Consider the following 23,187-nt stretch of genomic DNA (forward strand, 5'->3'; position numbering starts at 1 on the left):
GTCGTAAACGAGTAAATACATTTCTCTATGGCCACCTGCTGGAGTGGAGTGTGGCAAAGGTTTGGCTTATCAGAGGTGGAACCTGTTGAAATTGAGTTACACTGACAAAACACATCCTCCTTGATTCGTTGAGAAACATAAACAATAAAACAAAACAATGAAAGTACATCATTAACCATAGATTAAGAGCATTTGAAAAAATGTATTTAAAAAATGGTTCAGTGATAATGCTATCAACTACGAGAGCCTTATTTAAATTCAACCTGTTTGGCCTTTATAGTACTTTAGATGTGTAACACATTATATGGATTGGTGATTGGATAACTGCCAAACATTTCAATGTCTCCAATGTTTCATAATCGTGCAAAACCGTCAGAGCACAACAAATTGGCCAGTGTTACCTAGTGTTGATTTTTCAGTGTGGATTCAGGTGTTACATTGAGACTGTAAGTGTTACATTAACACTCAGTGGTGTAAAATAATCCCAGTGTTGAGTGTGATTGTGTCAGTGTTACTCTGTGGAGAGTAAAATAGTCCCACCAAAACCACACCCATCATTATCAGATTTCCCAGCATGCTCAACTGCAGGGATACATTTTTGTTTTTAATATCTGTGTTTTTGCATGTACATTTATTGATGGATTAATCTTATGCTACACAGATAAATAAATAAAAATCTGAACTAATCCAATCAGTTAGTTTGATTTATTGCACCCGTTACTGAAATGGTGTAGGTAGTCTCCTCACAATGTTCTTAACCCTGACAGTCACTCTGAATGCAGGTTGAAGGTGAATACAATTCAAACAGTTGGATATCCTAACTCTGTCTGGATTCCAATAGGAATTACAGACCACTTGGCAAGCCATCATAATGTGACTTGCATGCCTGATGTGGCTTGTAAACCAGGAGGTTCCTAACACTGTGTTAGGGTAAAACTTGGCCATCAAAGTAAGGCCTTTAATAATGCATTGTGCTAAGGAGTTTCATTTTAATTATAATGTATGCTTAGAAACTGATTTGGTAAGATCCACAGTACCGATAATGAATTAATTCAACACCCATGTCCCTCTCACTAACAAATAATCATGGATGGTAAACTCTACAATTTACTTGAAAAGGCAAGGCACACTGGGGAGTTATATTGGAGGCTTGGCTTAGTGGGGGGGGGGGGGGGGGGGAGACTTTCAATGTGTTGTTTTTGGCCATCTGTGAGTGGAAGTACACGTTTAAGTGGTATACAGTTATGTTAAAGTTTGAACTTGTTTGCTGCCAGTCCTGAAGTCTTTGTAAATATGTACATAAGAGCATGTGGCATAAAATACATACAAATATTATTGTAATATCCTTAATCAAACATAACACCATTGGTACAAACTATATACACCTCCTAGTGTTAAAAATACTATGTCAGGTGTTAATTGCCTAACACTGACAAAGTATAACAGCGTCAGCAGTGTTCATTTAACATTGGAATATGTGGACCTGTATAGACAGTTTTAAAGTTTTAAATGCAACACTGTCCGAGTCATGTATTGAGACACTTAACATGTTATTCTGTCTACTTTTCCCTCATAGTGAATATTGGAATCAAGCCCATAGTCTCTGATCCTGTAGACACCTGAGGACACATAAGTACAAAGTAACCAATATTGTGAACACCACTTTAGCAACACAATCCCTTGGTTCTTCAAACCTTAAAAAAGGTTGACTGTCAGGGAATGCATCTTTAAACTGTAGGTTTGCCTTTCTCAGGTTGCTCCGCAACAGTAGTTTTAGACTAATTTGCCCTTCAAATAAAGACATATTTTCCAACTGTCATCGCTTATGTACCAATTTTCCATTGTTTCCTTTGAGTCCTGTGAAACTCCCTTAACTTTGGGACAGGTAAAATCCTATGCATATGTCATTTTTTGGGGCTTTTGGGGCCATAGCCTTTTATTTGCCAAACTCTTGTATTATCTTTTGGATGGTCCAGAGTTAGTGCCAAAATAATTTGTATTTTCCTTTTGCAATATGCACATTTTTGCTTCAACTGGGCAAATCATTTCAATGCCACTTTCCTGCCTCATGTCAAACAGTGACAGGCGATCCATTTCCTTCCTCATTGTATTTTGGATTTAGCTCAACTTCCTTTTACTGTACTTTCTGATGGTTTCAACAACAAAAAATGTGTATCGGAGATTCCCCAATAGAAGACATTAATTGACGCTTTCATGCTCTTGCGCAGTCTTCATTTTGGTTGTCATGGCGAATGTTCAACTGGTGCATGACCTGTGGAGAACAATAAAAATATGAAAAGAGACCCAGCACACTGCATTGTACAGTTTGCACCCATTTTAGTTATTTGACGATTTCACAATATTTTGATGACCCACCTGGCCTGGTTTACACATAGTCCTCAGGAAGCTTTTTACAACAAGGTGCACAAATGCTAAACCCAGGTACAAATGGAGCAGAGGGGAATGTGGAAACTAAGGTCCCTAAGATTAGATTCAAATGTGCATTGGTCTCAAAAAAAAGTTACATCTACTGTATGAAAACCCACAAGGTGGTAGCTTGTTTAGCATATAGTAATGAGCTGTGAGTTTGATATCTTTGAGACATTATTTCTATGTAAATCAATGTAGTTGTAATATTTTAATTAGTTGTAAAATCATGTAATGATGTCAGTCATAGCTGAGCATGGGCTTGGAGAAGCTAGTCTAGTATTCTCGAGTGCCAGATGCATGTCAGAGTGGTGGGATACAAGGTACATCAAAAGCTTGAGTTGTCATATTTTAATAATTTAACTGTTAAACAAACCAATTCATATACTTCAGCAATTCAAGTAAATACACAACATTTTTCCAATTTGATACTGATAAACACTTAAAAGAGCTTTAGCTAGCCACTTAAATCGAGAGATCATTTACAGATTAACAATGTAGCCTAGTACTTGAGCTCAAGTTAACCCAACAAAATAAAATAGCATATCTGAGAAACAATGGAGAACAATAATACTGAATGAACTCTTCTACGGAGCAACTCACATTTTACATGTTTAAAAACAAAGTCTATTTGCGGTGTGATGTTTCAGTAGGGTAAACCACATTTGAGGTATGTATTACTCAAAAACATATTTTGGCAGGCCGTAACCATTGATTAAAAGCTGGCTTCCAATAGGCTTGCCCATGCCCAGAGTTCACCACCTCATTAAAGGAGTACAATATTTCCAAGCTAAACAAATAATGATAGGGAGAGACTCTCCTGTGTACACAAACAATGAATAACTGGGGGGGGGGGCAGTCCTCCTGGGTCAGCAGTAAAGGATTCAGTTCTTCAAAACAACACCAATTCAAGTATCTTCTTCAATGCTTAGGGGAGAGTGCTGGACAAGCATATCTTCAAAAGGGATGTACTCTTCTAAGAGTCTTGGCAGTTACAGGTGAACAGCAGTCAGACTTGACTAGCCAGATAGCGGGTCAAAACTCAAAAGCGAATCAATCACATTGACCTTCTGCTGCAGCTTGGGGCTTCTACACTAAATTACCAAAAGTATGTGGACACCTTGTCGTCGCAAAATCATGGGCATTAATATGGTGTTGGGTCTCCCTTTGCTACTAGAACAGCATTCACTCTTCTGGTAAGACTTTCCACTAGATGATGTACATTGCTGAGGGAATTTGCTTCCATTCAGCCACAAGAGCATTAGTGAGGTCGAGCATTGATGTTTGGCGATTAGAACTGGCTCGCAGTTGGGGTTCCAATTCATCCCAAGGTGTTCGATGAGGTTGAAGTCAGGGCTCTGAGCAGGCCAGTCAAGTTCTTCCACACCAATCTTGACAAATAATTTCAGCATGGACCTCGCTTTGTGCACGGGGGCATTGTCATGTTGAAACAGGAAAGGGCCTTTCCAAAACTGTTGCCACAAAGTCGGAAGCACAGAATTGTCTAGAATGTCATTGTATGCTGTAGTGTTAAGATTTCCCTTCACTGGATCTAAGGGGCCTAGCCCGAACCATGAAAAACAGCCCCAGACCATTATTCCTCCTCCATCAAACTTTACAGTTGGCATTATGCATTGGGGCAGGTAGCGTTCTCCTGGCATCCGGCAAACCCAGATTCTTCCGTCAGACTACAAGATATGAAGCGTGATTCATCACTCCACAGAACGCATTTCTCCTGCTCCAGAGACCAATGGTGGCGAGCTTTACACCACTCCAGCCGACGCTTGGCATTGTGCATGGTGATCTTAGGCTTGTGTGCGGCTGCGCGGCCATGGAAACCCATTTCATGAAGTGCCCAACGAACAGTTCTTGTGCCGACGTTGCTTCCAGAGGCAATTTGGAACTCAGTAGTGAGTGTTTCAACTATTTTTAAGCGCTACGTGCTTCAGCACTCGGCGGTCCCATTCTTTAAGCTTGTGTGGCCTACCACTTTGCAACTGAGCCTTTGTTGCTCATAGACGTTCCCACTTCACAATAAGAGCACTTACAGTTGACCGGGAAAGCTCGAGCAGGGCAGACATTTTATGAACTGACTTGGAAAGGTGGCATCCTATGACGGTGCCATGTTGAAAGTCACTGAGCTCTTCAGTAAGGCCATTCTACCGGCACTGTTTGTCTATGGAGATTGCATGGCTGTGTGCTCGATTTTATACACTTGGCAGCAAAGGGTGGGGCTGAAATAGCCAAATTCACTACTTTGAAGGGGTGTCCACATACTTTTGTATGTAGGAGTATCTAATCTACAGCTACTGAGCCAACCCAAGGCCTAGGCCTGTTTTACAGAGGCTCTACTCTGCAGGTACTGAATAGAGCCCTAGGCCGGGCTTACGAAGGCTCTACTCCGCAGGCACTGAATAGAGCTCTAGGTCTGGGTTACGAAGGCTCTACTCTGCAGGTACTAAGTAGAGCTCTAGGTCTGGGTTACGAAGACTCTACTCTGCAGGTACTAAGTAGAGCTCTAGGCCTGGGTTACAAAGGCTCTACTCTGCGAGTACTAAGTAGAGCTCTAGGCCTGGGTTACGAAGGCTCTACTTAGCAAGGAACCAAGTAGAGCTCTAGGCCTGGGTTATGAAGGCTCTACTCTGCAGGCACCGAGTCCGGACCCTCATCCCTCAGCACGCCCATCTCAGGGCTAGGCAGGGCTGGGTCAGAGGTAGGCGTGTCGGCCTGCTCCTGGGAGAGGTCTTCAGAACACCGGCTCACGGTTGGGGAAATGACGTCGGGGCTTGTGTCACATGACTCTGTGCTCTGCTCCGACATGGCAGTGGTGATCGTCGCGGCAACGCTGGGCGGGATGAGATCAAACTCGTCGTCGTCCTCCTCCAGGATAGGCGACTCGTGGACATCTATGGGGAAGAGGGAGACTCAGGGTGAGTCTCAGTCTAAAGTGGCCTCCATCTACACTCATTGTAAAAAAAAAAAAAAACAGCACCTGTCCAATTTCTTTCTCATAATTTCAGATAAAGGAAAGGAAGAATTAATGCAACTTAACACTATCAAGATGTACCCTCAGAGAGGCACTGAGAAGGACTTACTGTGATGTCTCTGGTCATGTGTGTTTTGTCCTATACTTTCTTTTTAATCGCAGCCCCTGTCCCCGTAGGAGGCCTTTTGGTATGCCATCATTGTAAATAAGAATTTGTACTTAGTTAAATAAAGGTTCAATTTAAAACAAATACATAAATAAAAGTAGATTGAACTGAAACATTGAATTCAGTTACTTGACAAAGTGTGATGTGTAGCGCTAACTAAAGGGCTCTTTAGTATGTAGAAGTATGTAGAATTACGTGCAAAAAGACACTCCATTGCTGTGTTTACATAACGTTGTCTCAAAACACTGAAAAATGTATGATTAGCAACTATTTACAGTAAACAACATTTGTTTTGTCTGCCAATGTTGCCGTCATGACTGTAAAATGTCAAACTCACTGCTGAAGGCCTCTGGGTACTGCTTGGCGATCTTGCCCTTTAACGTCCTGCGTGGACAAAATAGAACCATGAATAAATGGATTATGTTCTCATTACAGAAGGAAACAAAGGTTAGAGCAATAATTGTGTGACTACTCCCATGAGCGAGTGTAAAAATTGGACGAGAGAGTGAGTGACTGAAAAAGTTCCCATTCGTAGTCGGTATAAGGTTTGCTTAGAGGAAATCTACAATCCACTAAGAGTATAGATAATCCAATAAGCCAGGGGTTTGTTAAACAACCCCTTGCCCCTTATCCGTGGAACTTCATGTACAGTGCATTTGGATTCAGAGCCCTTGACTTTTTCCACATTTTGTTATGTTACAGTCTTATTCTAAAATGGATTACATTTTTTTGCCCCTCACCAATCTACATACCCCATAATGACAAAGCGAAAACAGGTGAGATATTTATGCAATTTAAAAAATAAAACAGAAAAACCTTATTTACCTAAGTAAATAGAAACAGGTGCATCCTGTTTCCATTGATCATCCTTGAGATGTTTCTACAACTTGGAATCAGGGCTTTATGGTAGTGACCAGACAGAAGCCACTCCTCAGTTAAAGGCACATGACAACCCGCTTTGAGTTTGCCGAAAGGCACCCAAAGGACTCTGACCATGAAACAAGATTCTCAGTCTGATGAAACCAAGATTGAAATCTTTAGCCTGAATGCCAAGCATCACGTCTGGAGGAAACCTGGCACCATCCCTACGGCGTAGGATAGAAACTTCCCAAATACAGGTGTGCCAAGCTTGTAGTTTCATGCGTAAGAAGACTTGAGGCTGTAATCGCTGCCAAAGATGCTTCAACAAAGTACTGATGTAACGGATGTGAAACGGCTAGCTTAGTTAGCGGTGCGCGCTAAATAGCGTTTCAATCGGTGACGTCACTTGCTCTGAGACCTTGAAGTAGTGGTTCCCCTTGCTCTGCAAGGGCCGCGGCTTTTGTGGAGCGATGGGTAACGATGGGTGACTGTTGTTGATGTGTGCAGAGGGTCCCTGGTTCGCGCCCGGGTATGGGCGAGGGGACGGTCTAAAGTTATACTGTTACACTGAGTAAAGGGTTTGAATGTTTTTTTTTGTAATACGTTTGCAAAAATGTCTAAACCTGTTTTCAGATCTACAGAAATGTTTAGGGGGTAAGGCTTGGGGTTATTTTTGTAGAGAATTGTGATGCTAGAGGACGGGGCTATAGGTAGTCCATTATCTTACGTAGAACGAGGACATCTGTGGGAAGGCAATGGGGGTTGCCTAGTATTAGTATTCACCTGATTCTCCTAAAGATGCTGTCCAAGTCTTTCTTCATCTCCACCAGGGTGCGTGTGTGAAGCAGGAAGTGTTCGTTCATCTGCAGCAGCCGCACGTTGGACAGCCCGTTGAAGTTGATTAGCATCTCATTGGTCTTTTCAAAGCGGTCCAGCCTGGAAGAGGAGCAAATAATGAGCAAGATAAATAGGCTTAACTAGGCAAGTCAGTTAAGAAGAAATTCTTATTTTCAATGACGGCCTAGGAACAGTGGGTTAACTGCCTGTTCAGGGGCAGAACGACACATTTGTACCTTGTCCGCTCGGGGGTTTGAACCTTCCGGTTACTAGTCCAATGCTCTAACCACTAGGCTACCCTGGTGTTAAATTTGTATCGAGCTGTGGCAAAGCTGTGCCTATTTTGCCATAGTCTACCCACACTGACTGCTAACCAATGTTGGGTTGTATTTGACTAACAAATCACAGTGAGTGCAAGGCCACCCATCAAGACCCCCTTGCAGACAGAGAGAAATATCAATAAATCCAGCAGATGTACAATGTGGACTGTGCTGTAGTTCAGACTTGTCACTCACATGTGCCTTTGGGCTTGGATGATGGCGTTGACATCCTCCGCGTTTACCATACTGAGCATTCTGTTACAGAACATTCCAGAGGCTGTGGGTTCCATGGTGCTGGTGATGCTGGAAAGCAATTGGAAAATAAATGCTACACCATCAAGTGTTATTACATGAATGTCAAACAACTAGGCTAGCTAGCTATGCGTTTATCACCAAGATAGCTAACAAATGAGCCTGTTGTGGTCAAGAAATGCTATGGGCATTGGCAAGATGCAAGGCTCATTAAGCGTCATCTAGAAATAAATGTTCATTTAGCCAGATAACTAATCATGTAAAAATCTGTCGTTCTGCCCATGAACAAGGTAGTTAACCCACTGTTCCTAGGCTGTCTTTGTAAATAATGTGTTCTTAACTGACTTGCCTAGTTAAAGGTAAAAAATATATTTAAAAAACGTTAGGTGGTGCAGAATACTAGCTAACGTTACCTAAGTAGAAAGACAGACCATAAACAAGCTACGTTAGCTAACATAACACTTACGACAGGTTCCAAACAGGTTATATCCGTGAATTTTCTTCAACACTTGAACGGAAATATACACGTTTACATTAAGCTACTGTCAGTCACTTCCATAACTGAAGCTAACTGCAATTTAGCAGGCTGTGGCAGAGAAACATTTCTTAGTTTGGGGAAACCGAACGCTACGCCGCACTTCAGTGCGGTGAAAAATGTTTATCACATGACAGCAAATGCATGTCAGTCATTTCCGGTGGAAAACTAAAGCTAGTTTAAATATCTAATTTGTAGTGTTGAATTTACGAATTGTTTAAATTTATGTAGGGTTTTTCCCCTCTATTGGGCGAGTATAAGTGTTTATGCCGCGTTCAAGACAACTCGGAAACTCGGAAATATCCGACTTGGAAACTCGTATAAAATAGTTATCTTGAATGTGGGACTAGATTTAGCCCTGAAACAGCATAAAGGAGCATACAAGGTTTTTGGGAATATAATAATCATGCCAGAAACATAAAATCCGGACTCAAACTCACAAAATTACTTTTATTGAAAGACTAGTAAAAAAAAAAAAAAAAGTACATCATCATGTATAAAAATACAAAATGTCTAGAGCAAACTTGGTAAATAAATGCAAGTGCATAGCAACAATACATGCATGTAGCGCTAAAGCACTAAAGCTATTTTAAGAAATGCACAATTGTAAATTGCTCTGGTGAAGAGCGTCTCCTAAATGACAAATGTAAAGCTAAGTCGACTTAAATTATATTCAGGTCATATGCAACATCACAGGGAAAAGATGAGAGAAAAGTAAAGTTTTATTAATATACATCTAATTAAATTCATATTTCAACAGGCTGGATACCTGATACGGAGGTACAGGTCCAATCAAATGTTTGTTTATAACATAATAAATTACTACACGATAATGTAGATTTAAAAAAAAAAGACAAGTATTGATCCCAATATTTCACAAATACTGTTATAAATTGTGAATTTCTGACTAGAACACTGCTCGTTTAAGAACTACATTAAAGCTAATCATATGACAGAACTACCAAACTTTGAATGTAACATCTTTAAGTTATTACAGTGAGAAACCAGAATAAAGTAATATGGGGAAAATGCTGTAATACAAATAAATATGAAATAAATAACAAAAACTGAACTAGAAAGCCGTCACCCTCCATTTAAATATGTACACATACATACAATCCTCCCTATGTTATGGCTCATTAAAACAAACAGATTTTAGTGTCCTTTTAATGCCACTAATAGCCTACAAAATACATTGAAATTATCAGGTTTGCATTTCAAATTGAATGAATTTAATTGTGCTTTGGTTGTTTGATGTATGCTAGTATATCGTGGTTGCTTAACTAACCAAGGAATGAGGAATCCTAAGTTCAGAACATAATAAGTCCTCAAAAGTATAAAATGATTAAATAAAGATCAATAGCATTGATATACTGTATGTATCACAAGTAGGCCATCCATTTAAATCTGAAACACCTGCAGCACCACAAGAGGCAATGTGGCTTAAATTATGTGGAAGTCCTGCAAAAAAACAAAAACAAAAACACTAATACACAAACCGTTTCCTCAAAACAATAAAAAAAAAACAATACACTTATTGACAACAGGGGTGCAGATTTAGAATGTTGTGCTCATGGGGAGAGAAAACACTTAGAGGGTTTGATTTCTGAGGCCACCCATACATGAAATGTATGCATGCATTACTAAGTCGTTTTGGATAAAAGTGTCTGCTAAATGGTATACATTACATTGTAGGTCTAGGTTGTTGCAGTAGATACACTGTTTGTGTGTATGTATGTATGCATGCATGTGTGCGAGTTGGTTCTTCTATACTTGTGGGGATTGAAAACCCCCAAAAGGATAGTAAATGAATGGAAATTCTCCATCGTGGAGACATTTCCCACATCCCCATGAAGACAAAGGCTATTTTAAATTCAGGGGTTAGGTTTAGGGTTACAATTAGAGTTATGGTAAGGGGTTAGTGGTTAGGTTTAGGGTTACGGTAAGGTAAATTGGATTTGGAATGGAAATAAATGTTAGGTCCCCACGAGGATAGAAGAACAAAACGTGTGTGTGTGTGTGTTAATTACATCATCCTGTCCCCTTACTGACAGTAAGAAAAACTCAAGTATAAAAGTTTACCACGCTCTAGAACTCTAGAAGGAATAGGTCATGATCTGAACTGGTCACGATTGTATTTTCTGGTGTATAATACAGCAGATGAGACAATTTTGCGAATTTGTTCCCCCTTTTAAATAAAACAATACTTTGTGGCTTCGGGGCATTATGTCTGGAAAATACGAATAAGACTTCAACAAAAATTGTAGTTATGCTTTTAAGGCCATGCAATAGCTTATTAGACTTATGCATCTGATCTACGGATATTTTGGATGAGAGGGGTTATTTTCTTCGGCATTCATGCAAAACTCACTAATGTGTTGCTTCTCTTCATTTTGAAAGCCTAAGGCCTCCATTAACATATAATAAGCAGGAGAAAACTCAAACTTGCACTAACTATTATGGTCTCAAAAGGGACATTTCACAATTTTCAACTTCATATTCATCATCTCCAGCGCCACCTCAAAAAATGAGAAAAAGAAAATCACGCTTCGATGTTGTGTAGTTATAAAGATAGAAACACTTTTCTTCCTCTGATTTAATCCAGAAACACTTTTGACATGATCAGGTAGTTCGTTTCCTAACCTTTGCCTGCGCATAATTGTTTTCAAAAAGATTCACGATGTCAAACGTTTTTCATCCGGAATCCAGATGGTGTGCGTCCTTTAAGACTACAAAACATAGACAGACACCTGCCGTTTTTAAATATGTTGATGTTTGGGGTGATGCTGGAGATAATAAATGTCACGTTGAACCTTTTTGAAATGTCCCTTTAATATCATCCCTTAGTACCAACACTGACAAAACACTGGCGCTGCCTTCCCTCACTAAATTAAGGCTGGTGTATTGGCTGTTGGTGGTGTATTGACTGTTGGTGCTGTGAATAGGCCTTTCTCAACCGAGGCCGATATATAAATATATACAGGCCCATATAAAGAATCAATAAAAAAAATGGTATAAATGCAAATGTGTTTCAGTATAATACAAGTGCTACTGTACGACTGTAACCTGTAAAAGGTATGCTGGTGATCAGTCAGAGCTACAGCATTTCATGTCAAGGAGAAAAACACACCAAGAAAGGTGTTCGAACATTTGCAACACGTAGGTACTACATGACTTGCCCAATAAGAAAAGCTAATTTTCCGTTGCATGCCCGGCCTAACGAACATGAACCCAGGACAAGGAGAATACCAAGTACAAGACCTGATGGTTTAGTCAGTCCACAAGTTACCAAACTAACAAACAAAATTACTGAAAAAAAAAAAAAGTCAAAATGGTTTTCAGCTGCTCGTTGACTGAAGGAAATCAGACCTAACTCATTTTTATAAGCGCTTGTAAACCAGAAGCACTCCCAAAGGCTTCCTCAAAGATGCACACACTGTGGTGCAGCGTCACCAGTCTCCCTCCTCAACGGTCTGAGGTGTTGTCATGGTGACCTGTAGCTGAGGAGTCTCTAAGCTCTTCTGGCTGTTTGACCTCTTCACCTCCTCTTCCTCCTCCGTCACTTCTACCACCTCCACCTCTTCTTCCTCGTACCCTTCCTCCTCCTCCAGCTCCTGCCGCTGCCGTTGCTGTTTTTTGCGGCAGCAGGGCTTGAAGAGGTGGGGGTCGATGAGTACCTCCCCAAACCGGCCCTTGTAGATGATCCCACAACACACCCTCTGCCTAGAGGAGGAGCAAAGGGGCATGGGATTATTCCTATGATACAGACAGTACATCCAACCATTCGAGATACAGACAATTATTGTTACAGACACTAAGCATGTGCACATATAAAATACAAAATAAATCCTCCTTCGATGGCTCATCTTTCTTTCTTTCTCTTGCTTTCTCTTTCATTCATTCTTTCCTCTCTTTTATCTAACTACCAGAGCAGTGGTGAGGATGCGCATCTGGTGAAAATTAACAAGGAAGCTTCCAGGCTGGAGAATACAGATGCAGTGTTCTGTTAGGAGGCTCATGAGCTCACAGCACACACACACACACACACACCACTGCATTGTGTGAAGTTTATTGTTTTTAAATAAACTGGGAAAGAGTGGCCACACACATACAGGCCATAAAGGATAATGAATTAATGATGTACCACCTTATCGACTGAAGACTGTATGAAACTGTATGAGTGTTATCAGACATGGGGGACACAGGAAACCAGTTACAGTCACTCAGATACAACCTACGGACACATTCTTCCTGTTTATCATCCTCACTATCATTGTTCTCAGAGGAATAAATCCACTTCAAAAACACTTGTGACCATGGATATGGGAGGCTGCATAAGGATCAGAAGACTTCCCACATTTATTCCGCACTAAATCAATACAAACACTGACTAAATAAGTACAGACAATCTACCAGAACAAAAAATTAAATATATATATATATATTTTAAGTAGGGAAAATGTATTAAATGAAACATTTGGACAAGGCAGTCATGAACATTCTACATGTCAGAGTTTGCAGGACAGAAAGGGATGTTTTTCCCCAGACCCAGATTAAACCTCGACTTCATATACCCGATTCTGTGTTTCCAAACATTGCCGCACAAGGGCGATGCACACAAGTTGGTGGTAGAGCACGGGGGAGTTGTTATAGAATGCCAGCAAAAAAAAAAGCCTATATTTACATGTTGCTTATGAGTAAATTTCACTCTACTTTTGGACTATAATTGGATTTTTAAGGCTCGTATGAATGTCCTGCTTAATAGAATGTTTGTGTCATCATCGCAAATAAACTGCATTATACTCAAAAAAAATAGTTCAACTTCAACCAGTAAAACGGCTCTTTCGCTAGCTTTTGCAACAGCCTATGTCAATGAGCGTTAGCATTCTAGCTAACAACTGCTGCATCCAAAATAGGTATTTTGCAAAGATCACAACCAAAAATAATCTTAACAACTGTTCAAGCAAGAATCAAAACATCATTGTAGCGTATGAGAACCTAAAAAAAGTGAATTTGTTTGTAAATCTAGGCTGTTGAAAATGCGCAGATGGCTTTCTTACTGAAGCCAAGAGTCGCGCACATCTGTGAGTGACGTCAGTGTGGCGTGTACTGGAAAGGGGTTGATTGCACTTTCAATGGATATTTTCAGTCCCGGACAAGGTTTAAACTGTGTCCTGGGAAACTGGTCCATACTGTCGGTCAGGGCATGTATATAAAACGCAACATGCAACAATTTCAAAGATTTAATGAGTTGCAGTTCATACAGTGGGGCAAAAAAGGATTTAGTCAGCCACCAATTGTGCAAGTTCTCCCACTTAAAAAGATGAGAGAGGCCTGTAATTTTCATCATAGGTACACTTCAACTATGACAGACAAAAATAGAAAAAAAAATCCAGAAAATCACATTGTAGCATTTTTAATGAATTTATTTGCAAATGATGGTGGAAAATAAGTATTTGGTCAATAACAAAAGTTTCTCAATACTTTGTTATATACCCTTTGTTGGCAATGACAGAGGTCAAACGTTTTCTGTAAGTCTTCACAAGGTTTTCACACATTGTTGCTGATATCTTGGCCCATTCCTCCATGTTGATCTCCTCTAGAGCAGTGATGTTTTGGGGCTGTTGCTGGGCAACACGGACTTTCAACTCCCTCCAAAGATTTTCTATGGGGTTGAGATCTGGAGACTGGCTAGGCCACTCCAGGACCTTGAAATGCTTCTTACGAAGCCACTCCTTCGTTGCCCGGGCGGTGTGTTTGGGATCATTGTCATGCTGAAAGACACAGCCACTTTTCATATTCAATGCCCTTGCTGATGGATGGAGGTTTTCACTCAAAATCTCACGATACATGGCCCCATTCATTATTTCCTTTACACGGATCAGTCGTCCTGGTCCCTTTACAGAAAAACAGCCACAAAGCATGATGTTTCCACCCCCATGCTTCACAGTAGGTATGGTGTTCTTTGGATGCAACTCAGCATTCTTTGTCCTCCAAGCACGACAAGTTCAGTTTTTACCAAAAAGTTATATTTGGGTTTCATCTGACCATTTGACATTCTCCCAATCTTCTTCTGGATCATTCAAATGCTCTCTAGCAAACTTCAGACGCGCCTGGACATGTACTGGCTTAAGCAGGGGGACACGTCTGGCACTGCAGGATTTGAGTCCCTGGCGGCGTAGTGTGTTACTGATGGTAGGCTTTGTTACTTTGGTCCCAGCTCTCTGCAGGTCATTCACTAGGTCCCCCGTGTGGTTCTGGGATTTTTGCTCACCGTTCTTGTGATCATTTTGACCCCACGGGGTGAGATCTTGCGCGGAGCCCCAGATCGAGGGAGATTATCAGTGGTCTTGTATGTCTTCCATTTCCTAATAATTGCTCCCACAGTTGATTTCTTCAAACCAAGCTGCTTATCTATTGCAGATTCAGTCTTCCCAGCCTGGTGCAGGTCTACAATTTTGTTTCTGGTGTCCTTTGAAAGCTCTTTGGTCTTGGCCATAGTGGAGTTTGGAGTGTGACTGTTTGAGGTTGTGGACAGGTGTCTTTTATACTGATAACAAGTTCAAACAGGTGCCATTAATACAGGTAACGAGTGAAGGACAGAGGAACCTCTTAAAGAAGAAGTTACAGGTCTGTGAGAGCCAGAAATCTTGCTTGTTTGTAGGTGACCAAATACTTATTTTCCACCATAATTTGCAAATAAATTCATAAAAAATGCTACAATGTGATTTTCTGGATTTTTTTTCCTCATTTTGTCTGTCATAGTTGAAGTGTACCTATGATGAAAATGACAGGCCTCTCATCTTTTTAAGTGGGAGAACTTGCACAATTGGTGGCTGACTAAATACTTTTTTGCCCCACTGTATAAGGAAAACATTAAAATGAAATAAATTCATTAGGCCCTAATCTATGGATTTCACATGACTGGGAATACAGATATGCATCTGTTGGTCAGATACCTTAAAAAACAGTACGGCATGGATCAGAAAACCAGTCCGTATCTGGTATGACCACCACTTGCCTCATGCAGAGCGACATTTCCTTCGCATATAATTGATCAGGCTTTTGATTGTGACCTGTGGAATGTTGTCCCACTCCTCTTCAAAGGCTGTTTAATGATGCTGTATATTGGCGAGAAGAGGAACACGCTGTCGTACACGTCAATCCAGAGCATTCCAAACATGCTCAATGGGTGACTGGTGAATATGCAGGCCAATGAAGAACTGGAACATTTTCAGCTTCCACGAATTGTATACAGATCCTTGCGACATGGGGTCGTGCAATATCATTCTGAAACATGAGGTGATGGCGGCTGATGAATAGCACGACAATGGGCCTCAGGATCTTGTGGTGGTATCTCTGTGCATTCAAATTGCCATTGATTAAAATGCAATTGTTTTCTTTGTCCGTAGCTTGTGCCTGCCCATACCACAACTCCACTGCCACCATGGGGCACTCTGTTCACAATGTTGACATCAGCAAACCGCTCACCCACACGACTCCATACACATGGTCTGCGGTTGTGAGGCCGGTTGGACATACTTACAAATTCTCTAAAACGACGTTGGAGGCGGTTTATGGTTGAGAAATTAACATTCAATTCTCTGGCAACAGCTTTGGTGAATATTCCTGCAGTCAGCATGCCAATTGCACGCTCCCTCAAAACTTGAGACATCTGTGTTGTGTGACAAAACTCCACATTTTAGAGTGGCCTTTTATTGTCCCCAGGACAAGGTGCACATATGTGATGACCATGCTGTTTAATCAGCTTCTTGATATGCCACACCTGTCAGGTGGATGGATTATCATCTCGACAAAGCAGAAATGCTCACTAACAGGGATGTAAGTGTAGCCGATGTGAAATGGCTAGCTAGTTAGCGGTGGTGCGCGCTAGTGGCGTTTCAATCGGTGACGTCACTTGCTCTGAGACCTTGAAGTAGTGGTTCCCCTTGCTCTGCAAGGGCCGTGGCTTTTGTGGAGTGATGGGTAACGATGCTTCGAGGGTGACTGTTGATGTGTGCAGAGCGTCCCTGGTTCGCGCCCAGGTCGGGGCGAGGTGACGGACGTAAAGTCTATACTGTTACATAAACAAAATACTACACAAAATTTGAGAGAAATACGCTTTTTGGAACATTTATGGGATCTTTTATTTCAGCTTATGAAACATGGGATCAACACTTTGCATGTTGGGTTTATATTTCTGTTCAGTGTAGTTTACTGGGAAGATCCTCCAGCCTTACCTCTTCCAGTAAGTGAGGTCCAGGAAGGAGAAGACAGGGGAACGGCTGGAGCTAGGGGAGAGTTCTGTGTCAGTGCCCTCGTCTGAGGGGTTGCTGTAGCTGGGAGACTGGGCCGGCGAGGCACTGGACGTGGTGCTGTGGGCATCAGAGTCTGGAGAGGCGGTAGAACCATAGATGAAGTAAGTTATACTGTAGTGTACATTATTTGGTAGAACGCAGCAGGGGTATGTTCAGAGTGGGAATGTCACACAAAGTTTGAAACATCTCATCCGCCAGAATATTTACATAATAATTAGGTGGGTGCTTATATTTGTCTTATACAAGCGTGTATAATATGCATGCGTGAATTGAAAATGTGCTATTTTGCATATCCCAACTCCCCCTGAGACACCCTTGGAAAGTGGGGCCACGGCCAGCCATTATCAATGGCGACACTGGAGCAATTAGGGTTAATTGCCTTGTAGGCTCAGGGATTCGAACTAGCAACCTTTTGGTTACTGGCCCAATGCTCTAACCGCTAGGCTACATGCGGTTAGGCTACAATACAAGGATACTTGTGAAATGAAAAAAATTTCACCTACCTCAGTGCCTCAGCACCTGAAAAGCACTGAGATTGGGTCCTTATGGTTACATTGATCTATTACTGAAGTGGTCAAACCCCATTATGTTTATGGTTGCATTGATAACAGGACTTACTGTTTCTCTTCAGCTCTTTCTGCAGTCGGCTGATCTCTCTTGGCCTGGCTCTCTTGGAGAGGGACTTCAGCTTCTTTGGCCTGGAAGACATCTTTAGGCTGGGGCCTCCTCGGGCATCAACCACCTAAGATAATAGAGGAGGGGAGAGAAGTGTAGAGAGGAGGATAAGAAAGAAAAGGAGATGGGAGGATAGGAGCTCCTCTCTTTTTGGTGTTATTCATAACCATTTTCAACAGACAGGTGAGTGGTGAAGAGGAGATCAAGACATGTGGAGCTTACATGATTCCAGCTTTTCTTAGACCCCACTGGGAGTTTCTTCCATCGTTTCACAAGGAGTACACAGGCATTGCAGATTTCACCAGACCGAGTTTCACACAATCTACATGAGGGGAAAACATGTGAAATATGGGTTAAGCAGGACAATGTGAACCATGTCAATATTATGGTTCCGAATGTCATTACATTTTGGTTACCAGGACATATTTTATTTTTATTAAAACCATTTTAGATTAATTCACATGTAGTTGTCAACTCATAGGGACACTTTTGTAATTGTGAGTGTGTATGCTTGGGATGCAGAAATACTACACCCGTTTCCTGCATACGCAATGGAAACAGAACTGAATGTGACATTTCATTGACTCCGCTCCGTTATTTAAAAAAACAACAACTATATTTTGTACAATGCCTGCAGCAGACTACAGTCATTCTATTTTTACAACGTGGAAATAGACTATAAAGCCGCGGTAATTGTCAGAAATTCTTGCTTACCCGAAACAGCTCGTGAAGTCCTTCTCGTACCGCTTGCTATCCGTGAAGCGCGAGCTGGAGGACTTGGCGCGGCAGATGCAACAGCCGTCTAAACTCCGGTACATCTTCGGCTTGTGAAAGCCAAACATCTGTTTTCGAAAACAAAACAGCAAAGGCAATTTGCAGTTTATTAAAATGGAAAAAATATATGCAATAATCATAATGAGAAGGATTGGCCTATAACAGGCGATGGTTAGCCTACATGCCTGTTACATTTTGAGGTCATATATATTCTCCCTATTAATGGCTTATTCAAACGTTATGCAAAATATTCAGCTTGTGTACCAACCAGCGGAACAACAAGCGAACATTTCAATGTGTTTCTATATGGAGATGGTTGATATAGCTGACTTTCAATATTTTTTAGACGGTTCGCGAAATAAAGCGCGCTAGATGAAAGTGAGCGCCATACTCTGACCCAAATGGGACTGAATATAGGTCAGCTGTCTGCACGTCAGACAGATAATGTCCCCCTGCCGCCGCGCTCTTATCGCCCTCTGAGATTTGCATAGCTCCCGCACCGATATGGCAAAATACAACACATCATAAGCTAGGGCAAACCTGTAAACTCTGGTTTTGATGCTAAAGGACAGACCCGCCTGACCAGTGAATGAAAGAGGCTAATGTGATGAGACCTGCTTGTGTGAATACCTCGTGGTGCAATAAATTGTTGGTGCAATAAATTGTTTAAAAAAATGTTTATTTAAAAAAAATAATGGGGGTATGGTTTAATTCTAATCTACATTTAAAGTAGATTGTATCTTGTGTTGACATGCAAACCCCATCACTAAGCACACGGAGGCCTTCAAAATAATCATGCGGCAAAACCGTGAGCCGCGCCCCCCATGCTACTTGTTTTGCCATCGAAGCGGCAGTCCTTCGGGTCTCTTGACAATGCAGTGGTACGACCACAGACAGTAGCAGGATAATACAGTAGGCCTGTGTGCGGTAACTCTACATGGCAACACACTTCAAAGGTGGGGAAGGGGGAATGAGGGCGGTGTGTGTGATGCGCTATCATGTGCGAAATATTTCGAATTTTAAAGTTGTAAAACGGACTTAACATCGTTAATCATTCAAACTGACTGTTTAAAAACTAAAAACTCTTCGGTCATGATTAAAAAAAATAACCTTTCCAACGAGGAAAGAGTACTGTAAATCGATACGTTCACCGCCCACTTTCGCCAGGAAGCATGGCACACGAGCAGCCTCATGCGCACCCATTTTAAACGGAACCTTTCAACCCGTCGTCGGTCGTCTACCAGTCCATAAACTCGATTGTCGATGACACAACCGCATTATCAAACTTATTTCAGAAAACGGACATATTCCTCTCCAAAACGATACAATCATACATCGGAACAGTCTTGTAAATGTGATCTTTACCCTTTGTTATTTAAGCGATGCCGCGTCACTGGCCAGTGCACCTCCAAACACGCACCAAGTTCAACGCTTCGGTTAACAGTGACAACGTACTTCAATGTTATTGAATTGTGGTTGAACCTTGCCATCATTTGGTTAGGCTACTACTTGTTTTGTCGTGATAGACGCATCCATGAATGTGTTGACACACGGAGTAATCGCGTATAAACTCATCTCGGGTGGGCGTGATGGGAGCTCGAACTTGGGCATTAGTTGCATCAGTATACTATGCAGTCATTAATCAGAAACGGAACATGCATATTTCAACATTGCAAACTTAAAAATGGAATTAGAAGCTATGAATTCACCTATTCAAAAATCACAATTAAAACGAATTAATAATCAATACACCATACAATAATGTACAATGCATAGAGCTAAACAGTCAAGGGAATACAATGCGTTTAGGGCCAAATCTGCATTAAACATGGTTGCAATCGTTTCACCAATTATTATTTCAATTTAAACTAGCCTATAAAAGAAGTGGTAACATAGTAGGCATATAAATGCTTAATTCTAACGGTGACATCAATGTTAATTGTTCTCCCTCAAGTGAACAACAACTCGAGCTTACTTGTTTTGAATCATAGCCTACAATAGCCAAGCAAACAGACACCAAAAGCTTGCACAGTTTGAGTAGCTTCTTGAACAATAGCCAACACAATTCTTACCTTGATGCAAATCGAACGTAGTTGATACAAAGTAATAACCTTGAACACGAGTCGTTACAATGTAATTACTCTCACAATTCACGAGCAACCAGCTTTCTGTTGTTGACGTCTCGCTGGCTGTGTCTGGGACTGTGTAGTTGTGGACTCACTGCGCGTGCGCCCCATCAACGCCTCCATTTTCTGATTTTCTTCAATCAACCTAATTTGCATAAATGGCTGACGTTTCAGTGCGTCTGCGGTCTGCTGGCCTTATAAGGATGGGAACATTGCGCGGGAAGAGGGGGCTCGTCTCTCGTTGCTATGGCACAGTGGAGAACGTAAGCAAAGAGGCGGAGCCAATCGTTTTTACTATGGAATGCCAGATGGCTTGTGCAATTATGATGGTCAAAGTTAAAGCCATTTTGTGACAGTAAAGGCTAACTAGGCCTAATGTATGCCCAAACAAACATGATTTAAAAAACAACATAACCAACCATGGCATCAAATGATAGGGCCCATCGTTGCCTACAGTTGTGAGAATCATGTTACCAGACAAAACTAAAAGTCAGTTTTATATCTTAGCAGAGACTTTAATCTTTAACACAATTCATTAATATTGAAAATAATAGATTAGTACTTAACTGATATTAGGCTTTCTAATAATAATAATAATAAGCTAGAGCCGTCATCATTTGCGGGTTTGACAAGAATAGTGCAGATGACGACATTTCCATCTTATCAACAAAAAAGCCACATGTAATATCAATATAATATCAAGCTCGTTTTTGAAGAAAAACCTCAATGTTTTGACCAAGCAATTACAATTAAATAAGCAATTTAGAAAACAAAATGCAATTCTGTCAACAAAAACTTAGAGAGAACCCCCTCCCAACTGAAAAGTCTATGGTAACATTGTATGACTGAAGGACAACTTCTTACAAAGCAACGTTCAAATAGTCACAGTATATAAAAAAACGTAACATTTTAATTGACCAAAAGACCATTTTCAATATTTCAAACCAATATTTTCTATATTTTTGTCAGCAAAGCCAGAATGATCCTGTAGGAGGAGTCAAAGTCTATAGAACGATAAACAGACCGGCCTACAGAAACAGGGCCGAGTCAGGGAACATTGAGTAGAGTAGTGGTTCTTGGGCTTCAGTCAGTCAAATAAAACCTCTGATGTACAGGACCAGGAAACTGCTGCACAGACAATTTAAAGATAGTTTTTACATCAACTTTCATGAAAGGCATTCATAAACTAAGCATTACATTAAGCATTTTATAACATTTATAGTTTATAAAGCATTTATGATGGTTCATTCGGGAAAGTTATTATCAAGTGTTGGCGAACAAAAATCTACACCAGTTTGAGCAGAGTAACTAAATTTAATCTCCATTATTTTTTAGATTAGAAATAATCCATTCACAATGTCCATACCATAATAATACAGCAGACAATCGGGCAGCAGAATAACTGTAGCTAGAGACTGACTGCATCACTGAGAGAAAGGAAAAACATTGGGTGTATTCATTAGGGCACACCGGTGCGAACCGTTGCAAAAATGTTTTGCAACGATAACGAGCGTTCAGTTTAGTCCCTCCTCGTTTCGAGCTGTTTGGTTCATAGTGAATACACCCCTGATATGGCCATGCATGTCAGGTTTATATGCCAAGGGCAAGCATAACAGCAATACGACTTGGGTTAAGTAGGGGCAGGACAGGTAGGTGGAGTCAAAGTTCATCACAACTCTTTTTTTTCCCTTGCCCTTCACAGTGTGAGCTGAGACATCAAAGCTGGTTGGTTAAGGGAATCACTCCGCCTCACTCCAAGAGACAGATCACAGTGTAAATGAGGAAAATAAGAAACGCAACACCGTTTCCTATACGTACGTAGGGGCGCAACTTTCATTTTAGAAGTGAGGGCGACAGTTATATATATATATATATATATATTCGGATAAACACTCCAAACAGCCAACTCGCTTGTATCACATTCCAATAATAAAACTCGAGGGGATGAAAATTAAAGTTGCACCCATCCATGCATGTATGGTCAGTGTCACTTCAATGGATATGACATATGCATCAGCAAATGAGGCAATAGGCCTGCAGAAGCTGCCAGGTCAGTGGCTTGTCTTCGGTGTTCCATCCCCTCATAGACTTGCACCCCAAAAAGGTCTCCCATTGTCATTTCCTCTCTTGTCGTGAGAGTTCAGCTGTCCAGTTCTGACCAGGCAGGCTCTGCTGGCTGCATCTCAATTGTCTAAAATGACTTCCTGTCCTCGTGTCCTCTCCCTCACTAGATCTGACAGGATTGAAGTGATGACCCAATGATGGGCTTGTGTAACACTTCTTACTTACACCGGTCATGATCGGTGTGGAACTGAAGGAGAGGACACATGGAGAGGCAGTCACGACACTATTGAGGCCCAGCCACCCTGTGTGCGTTGCGCAGTCTGTGGATAGGGGTTAAAACACCATTTCAATGTCCTCAGCGGCGGTGGGGTTAGAGGTCCACCCCCTTGACCAGGGCAGTCTCCAGGGCGATGGGGAACTCGTGGAGGGTGTGGAGGACACGGGAGAGAGTGTCGACGGCGGTACGATCCCGGACCAGCGCTGACTTCTCGTATTGAACAGCCGTCAGGTGGCACTCGGCCAATAGGTGGAGCCACTGGGGCAGCAGCCGGTCCCTGCCAACACACAGGGTTAAAGGTCAAATCCTTTTCTCCACAGGTCTGTTCAGGAGGGAGCAACACTCAAGCAGAAATGCATTGTGTAGAACAAAAGTGATATGCATTTATGGTTAAGGTCAGGAATTGGGGCTCGGAAACCAACTTGAACCTGGAGCTGTTGACTAGGTTCTCATAGATGCAAGTCTGCATTTTATTTTAAATTCAACAAAAGCAATTGAGTCAGCACAATCTTTGTGGGTTTAATTCGATGATTCTTCCAGTAGTGGTCAGTTTCTATCTAGCTAGGTAG

The 23,187-nt window shown here is 41.4% G+C and overlaps 3 protein-coding genes across 3 annotated transcripts in view; all 3 read right to left on the minus strand.

The window, feature by feature from the left end:
• Nucleotides 1-2,763: 2,763 nt before the first annotated feature.
• Nucleotides 2,764-8,666, minus strand: LOC110521269 (kxDL motif-containing protein 1). The gene is made up of 5 exons (XM_021598725.3): nucleotides 8,316-8,666; nucleotides 7,793-7,900; nucleotides 7,224-7,376; nucleotides 5,917-5,963; nucleotides 2,764-5,333 (listed from the first exon to the last, which is right to left on the minus strand). Exons 2-5 carry the CDS (start codon nucleotides 7,885-7,887, stop codon nucleotides 5,065-5,067), a joined length of 564 nt encoding a protein of 187 aa, XP_021454400.1. The 5' UTR covers nucleotides 7,888-7,900; nucleotides 8,316-8,666; the 3' UTR covers nucleotides 2,764-5,064.
• Nucleotides 8,667-11,807: 3,141 nt separating this feature from the next.
• Nucleotides 11,808-20,405, minus strand: LOC110521267 (SIN3-HDAC complex-associated factor). Its single transcript, XM_021598723.3, is given in 7 exon segments — nucleotides 11,808-12,021; nucleotides 12,023-12,107; nucleotides 16,625-16,775; nucleotides 17,321-17,444; nucleotides 17,600-17,699; nucleotides 18,092-18,219; nucleotides 20,224-20,405. Coding segments are annotated over 6 exon segments (660 nt in total). The 5' UTR covers nucleotides 20,224-20,405; the 3' UTR covers nucleotides 11,808-11,949.
• Nucleotides 20,406-20,771: 366 nt separating this feature from the next.
• Nucleotides 20,772-23,187, minus strand: part of LOC110521259 (DENN domain-containing protein 5B) — a 42,235-nt gene continuing 39,819 nt past the window's right edge. Inside the window, exon 21 of the mRNA XM_021598714.3 lies at nucleotides 20,772-22,895. Coding sequence (XP_021454389.2) covers nucleotides 22,712-22,895 — 184 coding nt within the window. The 3' untranslated portion in view covers nucleotides 20,772-22,711. The remainder of the gene's footprint in view (nucleotides 22,896-23,187) is intronic.

Source organism: Oncorhynchus mykiss, chromosome 4 (assembly GCF_057628025.1).
Source record: "Oncorhynchus mykiss isolate SJ-2025 chromosome 4, ASM5762802v1, whole genome shotgun sequence".
Classification (NCBI taxonomy): Eukaryota; Metazoa; Chordata; class Actinopteri; order Salmoniformes; family Salmonidae; genus Oncorhynchus; species Oncorhynchus mykiss.

Bases quoted from the DNA above. Each gene is read 5' to 3' on its own strand.
- LOC110521269 (XM_021598725.3), bottom strand. From the start codon at position 7,887: ATGGAACCCACAGCCTCTGGAATGTTCTGTAACAGAATGCTCAGTATG. The intron at 7,377-7,792 runs GTGAGTGACAAG...CTCCTCTTCCAG, and splicing joins ATCCAAGCCCAAAGGCACAT to GCTGGACCGCTTTGAAAAGA. The intron at 5,964-7,223 runs GTGAATACTAAT...TTGTCCACGCAG, and splicing joins AGCATCTTTAGGAGAATCAG to GACGTTAAAGGGCAAGATCG.